The 12,550-nt window shown below is 38.7% G+C and overlaps 1 protein-coding gene across 1 annotated transcript in view; it reads right to left on the reverse strand.

Annotated features, from left to right (window-relative positions):
* The window catches only part of lhfpl3 (LHFPL tetraspan subfamily member 3), a gene marked incomplete at its 5' end in the record, with an annotated part of 33,437 nt that extends 20,887 nt beyond the window's left edge, over nucleotides 1-12,550 (reverse strand). The window contains 1 exon segment of the mRNA XM_032505556.1: nucleotides 11,827-12,550. Within this exon segment, the coding sequence (XP_032361447.1) occupies nucleotides 11,827-12,259 (433 nt within the window).

The raw sequence follows: 12,550 nt of genomic DNA on the forward strand, positions 1-12,550 counted from the left end.
TGTATTTAATGTTGAAAAATGATTAATGCATCCCTGTTAAAATCAAAAACAAAAGAGCAGTTACTGTACTGATGCATTACTATGGTATTGCTTCACACTTTAAACAGGCTTCAAACTACATTTTGATTTCAATGTCTTTTAGGATTTTGCTTGCAGATGACACAGAGCTGCATTCATTCATGATAATAGCAGCCAAAAAGCCAGATAGTCAATGTACCACTGTTTGAGAGTTGAATAATGGAGGCCTTCCGGTTCAAGTTCTGCAAACTGGTCTAACTGAAAGGATTGTAGCAATTACTTAATCAGAGGATTCCTTGAGGACCAGGTCTATTTGTGATTGACTGAGTGGAGTTAGTCCAAAACCATTTGGATGGTGGGATGGATGGATTTAAATTTAGCCTCTCAATCCAAATAACAATGTTTACAATGTCCTATACATGATTTAAACTCGAGGAAGTGGCATTTTGACAAATGACTATCAACCATTCTACAACTGAGAAAATAAAATCCACCATCATTGTAGTCTTTGATATGCAGAAGAGACAGATTCTGAAGAATAAGTCAGTTAGTGTTATTCTGGAGCTTCCCATAAGATTTAGAAAGGCAGCAGAAAAAAACAGAGTATGTTGTTCTCCTCTGGGACGAGTGTATGCTCCTTGAGATTATCACTTTCCCCTGCTGGGGGATTTGTTACTGATCCCTCGTGCAGCGGGGCAAGCTATTTAGTGACGCTCTCTCAGGGATACATAATACAATAGGATAATGCAACAGCAGATTGGGAACATTTTCTTTTGCAGAGAGAAAAATAACACAACATAGACAGCTGCTGCTTGCATCACTGATACTGCTACTCAGCAGGTGTGAACCACAATCACTGAATATATCTCTTGCCTTTCATACATACAGACACACAGTTCAACAACACACCGGTGATGTCAAACTCAGAGCTGCCAATCACTCCTCTTCCTCTCCTCAAGCTATTCAACACTAATTTCCATCCAAATATCTTGCTGTTAGCTCTCCTGCTGCTCCATAAGTAGCTCCTGATTAGGAGTGTTATTAAATCCTATAACTTCGGAACATCCACATCGTGGAAACACCTCATTATCTCCACATCAGCTTCACCACTGACTCTGTCTGTGTGATAACTGGACACTATCCCATCATCATCCCACCAATTTAAAGGGCAACACGGCCCTGGAAAATGCCAACAGACTTCCAAAGCTGCAGTTGCTTTATCCAGCTTCAGCGAAACATAAGAGAACCAGGCAGATCTCCTGAAACATGTATAAATACTGCAGAAATCAGGCTATTGGCTGCCTCTGAGACACATCACTCTTTAGACTTTGTTGTTGCTTCATGCAAGCAAATTGAGGGTGTAATTAGAGTTTCAACACTGACAGTTTTTAATAACAGCCATCCTGAGGGATTTCCCTCTGTATTCTCGTAACAACATGAAGATTAAACCAGCTTCTTAGGTAATGAAGCCTGTGAGGTCTCAGATGCTTGTCCCCATAAACAACTTCCATAAAGGTGCAATAAAAGTGCAATTAAGTGTGAGATAAGCCATTCAAAACAAATAGAAAGCAATCAGAGAGCACAGACGTGCACAAAGTCCACATTATTCTGATGATAGAAAGTGTTTGCAAGCTTTTAATGTGCTTTAAAATAGACAGTGTTGGACATGGGTGGCCATCATTTTTTGAAAATAAATCCCTAGATTGTTTACAAGGATCAATTGTGCCAAATTTTACATGACAGATAGGATAGAACTGTTAAGATTTATTCAATTTCTGTAGCAGCAACTTAAATTTAAACAATGCACAAATGTGTGGAATGAACACAGATATGGAGAGCCTAATTATTGACTATATTATAGAAGAACTGTTTGGCATGTCAAAAAAACCAAAATAACTTTTATACTCAGGGTCATTGAAATATTTAAGCTACAATTTGTGGTTGAATGACAAATGACAAAGCTTGAATGACAAATGAGGGGAATAAATGTTTTTAAAGTCAATCATTTTTTTGGGCCACTTGGGGACAGCATAACAACCACAAACTCAACATGTTCTCACGTTTTTCAAACTGTTAGGTTGCATTCACACCAGCTGTGAGCTGAAAGATGTTAAAATGTTCCTTAGAGCTCAGGGGAACTGCAGTCGGATGAATATTCTACCAACCACATCTTTGGCATTAAACAAATTCATTTTAAAATTGGATTGTTGCAGCTTTAATCTTTTGCTGAAAATTGTAAAAGCATTTTTGAGATATGGTGCCAACAGACACAGTAGCATGACCTCCTCTATGCCTTGGAGCTATTATATTATGTTTTGTTTGCGCAGGTAAATTTACACCCCTATCAATGCACTTCATCTCTTTTCCGTTTAACCTCAAAAGACAAGTATCCATTTTGTGGAGTAAAATTAGAGTCCCAGAGCGTTTTGAAGAACGAGGGACGTTGAAGTCATTTTCATCTGTCAGCCCTGACAGTTTATTCTTCTCCTCCTCGCCTCACATAATCTCCATATCTCTGCTCATTCCACGTCCTAACTACTCAGCAATCAAAACTGTCAGTCACACTTAAGACTCTAAAGTGACTCACGACCACTCTCGCTTTACCTCGACCGAGCTCCAGACGCTCCTGCAGACCTATCTGTCCATCACGCCTCAGCAAATGAAAGACACACTCATCATCACTTCAGCATGACATATCACTCGTCAATAAGCTGCAGTAAATGGCTCAAAATAATGTGACCTTGACAATAATGCAAGATTTTTTTGTATATTTATCACGTATTTTGTTGTTATCTCAGTGCCGTGGCTCTAAGGATGACAATATCGATCTAACGGTGGCTCTGTCGATCTACCTCTTTGATCCAGACTGAAATATCTTAATAACTATTGGATGGATTGCCATGAAAGTTTATTCAGAAATTTGTGGCAACCAGACTACAGATTTTGGAGCTCACTTAACTTTTTATCTAATGGCTTTATCATTATGACCAAATAATGACGCTTGGTCAGTGGGTCTCAGCATCAGATACAGACGCAAAAATCACCCTTTAGCGTCTGTATGGGACACGGTTGGGGTGGTGGATGGGTGAAACAACACAGGACTTTCTCCCAAGAGACCGGGGTTCATGTTCCGTGTGAGTTAAACGTACATCCTGACCCAGGGTGTCAAAAAGTGTCCTGCAAAGAATCCCGACCAAGTACATTTAAATATGACGCCAAGGAAGACTTTTTCATCAATAACAAACCAAAGGCACTTGATCAAGCGGGGTTTTTTTTTTTACAAGATGGGAGAGAAAACAAGTTTGCAAACCTTAAGACCTTTACATCACCTATCACCTTCAACTTTACTTTGTGTTTAATGCTAATTAGCAAATGTTAACATGATCACGTGCTAGACTTTATAGTCTGTTTACAACATATTTATCACATATTTTAAGTGCATTTGTCCATTTCTTTGTCTTGATCTGTAAAGTACTCTGTAAAAAGTCTATATAAATAACAATTAAAAAGTCAAAGAACATGTGATCATTTTCTTATGGTCAAATGTATATTGGCACTGCAGCTGAGTCCTTGTAATCCTTAGAGAAAGCACAATGCCGCAGCTTGTAACACTGACCACATTTTTACCTTAGTTTTTAGTGCACATTAATGTCAAATTCCTCCACCGTCTGCAGCAGATTTGTGAGCAGTTGACAGGCAGATATCAGGACCTCCAGTCCAGCTGGGATTTTAGCATCTTGGACACAATGTTCAATCTCACCTCTTCATCATAGAACACATACCCCACCTTACCACCTCTGGGACTCCTTTAAATTGCCTCAGTGTGTTTAGATTTATACTCACTGGGTGACAGCTGTATTAAGTAGACCGCTGATCATCTGGGTGGTACACTTTAAAGGCCACATCTCAAGCTTTGTATTGGTTTTGTGCACTGGATTTCACGAAGCTCTGTATCTGTTTTATGGTGAAAGGGGCATTTTATTTTCTCATCCCATAGCACAGAACAACCATCTGTGGAGGGGCTGACACACTAATATAGAATATAGTAATGTAACATAAAATTTAACTGGAAAACATGTTATCATATCATACAAAAAAATTGAATTTCAAAACAACTGTTAAAAAGATTGTTCTGTAGCTACAGTTTTGTGGTAGTATGTGGTTACAAGAGGTAAGTGGTATAAGGTTTTTCATATACACATACATTAGGAAGAGTATGGCGTTCAGCATCTGACAGTGACACTGACACGTGAAAAGGACAGGGATTGAACCACCAGTTGTACATTTATTTAACCAATTAAAATGGAATCAAATGATTACATTTGGCTTAAAATTGAACCTCTTTTTTTCTCAAGCAAAAACAATGTTACTACAATGTTCATTTTCTAGCTGTTTTGGAGCTTTCAGTTGTATCAGATGATTTCCTCAGCAGATGGAGTTTGCCCTTGTTAGGAAAGTGTCAACTTAAGAGGCTGACAGATCAGTCACTGTAAAATCCTCATTGGCTAAAGGAGGTGATCGACTTTTTTTAAATCCTCAGACATACTTAGTCTGTAGTTCAAGATCCAGGAGCTTCAGCTGACTTGGCTAGCTTTTAATTTGGCTGATTCCGTCTACATGCATCAACATCTTTCTTTTTTCTTTGTGGTTCTGTAGCGTTTTTTTGACTTTGTGTAAAATCAGAATCCTTCTACACTCTGACCTCTCTGAGGTCAAAAAAAAAAGAAATGTTTTCCTAAAGGCCAGTCCTTGGATGCAGCTGAGCACTTAAGAGAGGGAGTAAAGAAAAAGAGCGCAGAGGGTTCCATCTAAAAAACCTTCAGGTGAACACTCTGAGTTTTTGTATATGTTTTTCCCGCTAATAGCTTCTTCTAGCTAATAGTGTTTGTGTTCATGTTGGCATCTTAGTCTCATGTGGTCAAGTTACATCACTGTAAAGCCTCTCAGACTCTTCCGGCCCTTTCATTTTATGTGTGAGAGGATAAAGAACGAGCTGATGTCATTAGCTCTCTGCTTTAAATCCAGACCATCTCAGCTACACTGCAAATGTTCACAGAGCTCACATTGTTGCCCTGGCTTTTTTTAAGATTAGCTTTGATCAGCAACCAATTACTGCCAGCAGACTCTTGCTTTTATTTATTTATCGTCTATTTTTGAAGAGACAAGTACAGAATTCATAGCATCTATATTCAGGAGTCGAGATCAGTGACTTCAGCATCTTTTTTTGGAATAAAACAATATTTCACATGTAAAAGGTTTGTGCTTAGTTGGACATTGTATAAGTGCTACATTTACATGATGTTGGCAAAACCCGATATTTCACATATTAAATGTAAAAAATAATATATAAAAACATGTAATAAGGTTCAAATTCCATCTGCTGATAAAGATCACGTGGCGTGATCAAAAGCTCCAGAAATGACATGGAGTGGGTTGTCAAAAATGCAGGTCATTGCCATTTGATCGTATAAAAAATATTGATTATAGCCGTTTTACATTTCATAGGTGAAGACATTAATTCCACATTACCTTTCATGAAAGGAACATTTAGTTTTAGTCATTTTGTCAAAATAATCTCATTCATTTTTGACAACTTAACTCATTAAGTTGTGGCTTTTGTGCACATGAACACAGGTTTATGGTAGGGTGCTTCAATAGGATCTCTTGTCAGAATGGAAAACAGAACATAATATGTAATTTGCGAAGCATGTGTGGATTTCCAACTTCATATTAGGCAAGAGGAATAATACATATACTTTTTATTGGATAATAACAAAATAATAAGCCCTATTTCAACCTGAATATTTCAGCTTTCAAACATCACCTGTATCAGTTTTAATTATCTTCCCTTCTCCTCTGCAGACACATTGGGATAATGCACTCTGCATACGTGCGTACCTTTCTCTCTCCTTTCCCTCACACAATGTGACGGTGATGAGCAGATCGTCTCGGTTCTACTTGACATCTTTCTAAAGAGGTGTAAAATTGAATACTGCATGATGTAGGGAGCATATACAGTGTCTAATAATATCAGTCGGACTCTTTAATCAAACGGTGTTGTCATGCTTCAAACATACAGCAAACAGAGCCTTTGTCTTCTCTTTCACTATGACAGGTTTATGTGAAGGTTTCACAGTTTAAACAGTGTTGCCCTGTCTAAGCTCTTCTTTCCACTCGAGGACGTCTCCAGCTGACACTGGCACGGCAACTAAATTAATTAATTATGGGAGGAGAGACAAGCTAAAGCCTTACTTGAATGCTTTGCTTCTTCATACAAAAATTGTATAGATTTCAACCCACAACTGAACTACGGTACATGTAGCTGTCCCCGGAGCAGTTCTTCCTTATATTCTGGAAATCAACGTTTGGATCAATAAGCTTCCAGCAACCAAAATGGACTTTTTTCTTTTGGCCCCGAATGCGAGACCACTTAAGGCACCGAGAGGAAAGACGCTTATTGCACAAGAAGCTTCTGGTCAGACAACCAGGAATTGGACACACCTCTGATTCTATGGATTTTAATGGATGTACAGCCACAGAAAACAAACAGCTGTTAATGCCCTGGTAATCTTCATGTTTGTGTGTGTGTTTCTGAGATCCAGATGTCCATCACAGCTCTAGAGGCCATCCGTGTTATTTAGCACCAACGTGCATCCTGTTTTTCATTATTAGTGGCACTTTCTAGTTTGCTCAATGCTTTATAAATGGTAACTAATGGATTCATTAATGGCAAATAAATCACTTATTTATGGCTAATTATAAAGTAGATCATTAGGCTGTGAAGAATCCATTTGGCAGCCTCCATATTGCTTTTTAAAAAGCTCTTTAATTTATATAAATAAATAAAAAACTAAGAAATTATAAAGTGAAAAAGAAATTAAAGCAAAAATAAACATAAAATGTCTTAGTGGTGCTAACACAATCTTCCAAAACAGTTCCAATGCTCCTTGGCATAGATTCCGGAAGCCTCTGGGGGATGAAAGACAGTTTTTCCAAAAGTTATTCGCACATTTGTTTTTTTTCATGAAGAAATCTCCTGAAGGGTCTATTGTGTATGACTGTGAAGACTGTAACATATGATTAATGTCATTTCCATGCTATTTTAAATTGTTTAAGTTTGTAGATGATTCCACATTGTCAGGTTGAATTTTAAAAATTCATGAAGCAGCTTGTAAAAATAGGTTTCATTCCTGCTGGAATGGTGTGCAGCCAACAACTTGGATTTCCAAAATAAAGGTAGTAGCAATGGGTGGGCTTCCATAACAGCCATAGTGGCCATCTGAATGGTCAGGAAATTCAGCAGGTGGAGAGCTGGTGGTGTTCATGCAGAAAAGTGAAGATGAGAACAAAACAGAAAGCCATAAAAGTTGTCTCTTTGTTTGGGCCAGATGCCAGCTCTGTCTGATGTACGCAGGCCAACTGCTGTGCAAGGTTATGCAAAAGATTTGTGGTAACTATAAAACAGACCATCAAACCAGACTGTAGTTTTTTTTTTCCACATCTGCAAAGAAGAAAAGAAACGGCTACATCATTACGGTGATCATAATTATTCTTAGCTATAGTTGTAAAAAAAATCTCTTCATCTACTAGAAGCCAGAGCTCATCAAACATTCAGGACATCCCGTCACTTGAGAGGAGGCCTGCCTTTGATAGCACATCACAGCAGCCTCATACCACCTGAAATGACATCTGACAGGGAGGATTTCTTTTACAATCACGTCAGGATTTCAGACTGCTTAGAGAGATAAAGCACCTCGATATTGGCTATTTAAGTTGCCTAGAAAACCTTTAAATGGCAGATTTCACAGTGGCATCAGCGAAAATGAGAAACGATATGAGACAGAGAGTGATACTGAATGAGGCTGTGAGTAAAAGAAGCACTGTGATGATCAAAGAAGATGTTTTTACTTGAGTAAAAGTCCAAATATTAGTGGCAAAATGAACTTAAAGTATCAAAAGTACTTGTTTTGCAAGAAAAATGGCCCCTGTGGCTGATACATTAGCCTATTATATGACATCAGTAGATTGTTAATACTGATATTAGGCTAAAGATGTTTGTGTTCTGGACTTTTGGTCGACAATAAATCAAATCTGAAAGTGTCATTGTGGGCTTATGGAAATTGTGATACACATTTTTAGTGTTCTCTGACATTTTATGACTAAACAGTTGATCGATTACTTAAGCAAATAATCAAAAGATGGTTATCAATGAAAATGAAACTCCTGAAATGTAACCATTAACTACAGCTGGTAGATAGATGAAGTCAGAAAGCAAATTGTTCATTTTCAACAGGGGGAACCCGGGTTGTTTTGTTCACCGGTGACTAACAAACTGCTCCTGAACAACTCTTTTGGTTCTGTATTTTTTTTTACAAAATTAGATGGTTTAGAGAATATTATAGATCCAAGATGAAACTGACAGAAGGGCGTGAATCAGAGAAAAAGTTGCAATTATAAATTTGTTTTGCTACTTCTGCACCACGGACAGTGCCATGGATTTGTCAATACATAGGGTACTGATATCTCAGAGCCATGGGGGCCATAGATTCTAACTTACACAAACTTCAGTCAGATAAAGGATTAATGAGTCCGGCAGACTAGACTAACATAATATACTAAACAACCCCTCTGCCCCTGCACTCTCTCTACTACTAGGAGATGGAGAGGGAAAATAGCAGGTTAACATGGGACATGCATTTTGGTCATTTTGCTAACAAGGTGAATGGCATCTCCCCTCAAATTGTCTACTGATTATAAGTAAAAACTACAATATTTGTGTCTCAAATGTAGTAGAGTAGAAGTATAAAGCCATACAATGAAAAACGCATGTACCTAAAAGTACAGTGCTTCAGTAGATGTACTCCAAAATTGATAACCACATTCATAAAAAAAACATCAGAGATGATTTAATTCTTCAACTAAATATGTTGCAAACTGTCACATCTGCTCCCCTGACATAGTGGGAAAAAAACTGGAGAAAGCCAACATGTGAATCGATGGATTAAGAAGACGCTTGGCTCTGTGACAAAAAAGACTGAAAACTGCCAGAAAGTGCTCATTAGGACTCTGATGATAGAGTTCATCATTGTACTTTCACTCCAATTCGCAGCTGCTGAGTAGACACTCTGGACACTCTAGCGACATGGCTGGCCAATGGCTTTAACATCCTCTATATCTTATCAATGGCTTGTGCAACAAGGACTTGCACACAGACAAACAGAGGCACACACTCCTTGAATTTGATTATTGGTTATTATTATGATGTTTAATTCCCCTTTCAGAACAAGCTGTGTTTTAACAAGTAGGTATCCATGAAGATGCACAGTATGAGGCTGGAAGATTATTTATACACACAAATTAGATTTATGTGAGAATTTGGAACCTTAAATTATGTCCTTAAAGTCATTATTGGTTATATGGGTGTAAATTGGTGTGATGGCACTCATTTTCTCATGGCAATGCCATCACATCTCCCGTTTTTGGCTTAATTTACTGGTCCTTCACGTACAGATTTAATCTGTTATGTCTCTTAACAATGCTCCTTTTTAACAGCATGTTAATTGACCTTTATTGACAAGACAGCTGAAGAGGTGAAAGGGGAGAGAGAGGGGGGAAATAACATACAACAAAGGACCCCAGGTCGAAGGAGTAATCCTCTATCTATGGGCGCCCGCTCTCCTAACTTAGTTATCCGTGCGCCCTATGTCAAGGTCATTTGAATGACAGGCCGACTGATGACAACATCAATCATTTTTATACTTCTTTTAAACTGTCCATCGTGAGTCTGACAATATCATCCCAACACTGGAGTATTGTAATGCTCAAAAATTGATCACTAAATAAGTGGGGACAATGCAAACAATAAACGTCTGACAATATGCACAATAACAAGGAGAAAACTAAAAACCAATGTATTTAACATGTGGAAATGTCAAAAGACAAACTACTCGGAAGCAAAATACAAAAGAGTCGGACAAGTTGCAAGCTTCTAATCCACATAAAGTCTTCAAGTTGTTTCTCACAGTCTAATTTATAGTCATATCAGTTATTGCTATGCAGCACAGCTCAGAGAGATATGGACAGATTGCATTAAAGAAGGCGGCGAGAATGATCTGCGTGGGTTTAAAAATAGGAGCAAGTCCACTGTATGAATATTCAACAACATTCAAGCGCAATGGAACATTTCAATAGTTTAAAAAGCTACTACACATTCAAAACAAACGTTCATAGTCCGAGACAAACATATTACCTTAATGAAATGTGTTTTGAATATTATAATTGATGGCTTGGAGAGTATCATTGTTGTCATGTGTGCAATGGGTATATGTCTATGTGAACTGTATGTGAGGATTATGTTTAACAGAGTTTGTGTGTACAGTATATGTGTGTGTGTGCGCTATTATATAATGTTCTTATTGTGATTTAAATATGAACTCTTGTGAGAGAAGCCTGGAACTTAATAAGATCCAAATGAACACATACTGTACATCCAAATACAATAAAACAAAACGTAGTAATCTTCTGTTTGGTTGCTCATCAAAAATTATTTGGGACATTGTGGGAAAACAATGTTATTGCTGACATTTCCCCTTGTGCACTGTGATAGCTGAGATATTAAGCGGAGTTGCACCCTCAGTTATTTGAAAACGTTATTTTGAAAGATCTCGGTCTGCTTCAGAGAGGATGCTGTAAATTAGACAAAAAATAATTAAAGGCAGTTCAGCCAGTCACACATTACATGTCCCTGCTCCTTTGATTTCCTTTTCTCATTTCCTTTTGTTTTGTTTTTCTTTTTTTATAGAATGTGCAAGAAGGGGTTGAAGATGTTAGAGAGACCTTTTCTGTTCTTATTAAAAGAAAAACAATCATGTACTTATAATTTATGCTCCTAGTTGAAAGGCGCGTACAATCTAAACCCCAAAAAACAATTGATGACTTATACATATTCAGAGTGTAATATGAGCTTTGAAACTGGCAGACTTGAGTTCACTACAGGTTTACCACAAAAGACAAAGACCTAGATTTACTTTGGCATATGTTGCATTAAAATTATTTGATGAATGTCAGAGACATTTAGGATGAAAAACTAAAAATTATGGGATTCTTTTGTATTTTTGTTCCTACTGATGATCCCCACCTGGAAGGAGATTTGTATAAATGTCACTGTCTTGTTCAGATGAATCTTTACATGTACGTATGTGTGGCCTCAAAGTCCACTTCTAACCTGCAGGTATCATTAAATCATCCCCAACAAAAGAAAGATACGATTAAAAAAAAAATGCTTGTGTATTTCATTATTTAACTTTTTTGGCATTGTGTTTTTTACTGTTTCAATCTGAGTTGCTAAATTCCCTTAAGGCTGTCATCACTGCACCTTCAATTCAGACAGTTACATCATGTTTTATCAGCGCTTTAGTAACTACAGAAATGCTCATACATAATCTATTCAAATGGGCCAAACTATTGGAGTGTTACACCCAAGATGAGGGTAAAACCTGTGATTGGCCAATTCCCAGTGAATAATATGATTGCGGAATTAAACTCTTCCTCATTTGAGCTCCAACCTCAACATATTTCAAACGAGTATCTATTGGAGTGTATGGCTTGAAGAAGCAGAAGTACACCTGGTAGGCTACCAAACGTGATGAGGTGGAGGAGATGAGAATAACCCTCTGAATTTTTTTTACAATTTCTAGAGAATTGGTTGATTTATTATAGTAACGTGATCTCCGTGTAATCTCACTGGAGCTCTGACTCACAAGTGTTTTATGAACTCCAACCTGTAGTCCGAGCACCAGAGTCTCCTACCTGCAGCGAGCTGCATCCAGCCGCAGATCTTATACACGGTGCCAGTGCTGCAGAAGAAGAAGAGAGCGAAGCAGCCGATGCAGGTGAGGACCAGCACCATGGACATGCCGATAAAGAAGGAGGCGGCCTTGAACGCACCGGACGGGATGGTGCTGAACTCGGTGAAGCTGCCCTGACATGTCAAGTCCCGGGACAGCCCGTTACCGATGCAGTAGTGGAACAGACCAAAGTAGCCCGCCTGCGGGGTGTCCATGCCGTCTCCGATCCAGTACGGCTGGATGAAGCACACCACGTTGACGATGGCGAAGAGGATGGTGAAGATGGCCCATAGGGTGCCGATGGCTCGGGAGTTGCGCACGTAGTTGGTCTGGTAGATTTTGGCAGCCTCGGAGGCGGGGAGCATGGTGGTCGTGCTGGGGGCCCCGGGGATCATCCTCCGCTATGTGTGATGGGAGGTGTGCTCGGTACTCAGGATCAATTAACCTGCTCTCAGCAAACTAACATCTGCCGCATCTGATCCGTAAAAGGCAGAATCACGGTGTTCTGGAGAACTTGTCAGTGTTTTCGGATTTGATCTTTTCCGACTTAACTGAGTCACATCTGTTCCCCCAGCATCACTGCAATCTGGTATCCATGGCGAGGTCGGATGTGGTTATCTTCTAGTGTTTTCCTCTGATTCGTTATTCATCACTCTCGCAAAAACGAAACGTGCGCTCCGAAAAAA

The sequence above is a fragment of the Etheostoma spectabile genome, chromosome 23 (genome assembly GCF_008692095.1).
Source record: "Etheostoma spectabile isolate EspeVRDwgs_2016 chromosome 23, UIUC_Espe_1.0, whole genome shotgun sequence".
Classification (NCBI taxonomy): Eukaryota; Metazoa; Chordata; class Actinopteri; order Perciformes; family Percidae; genus Etheostoma; species Etheostoma spectabile.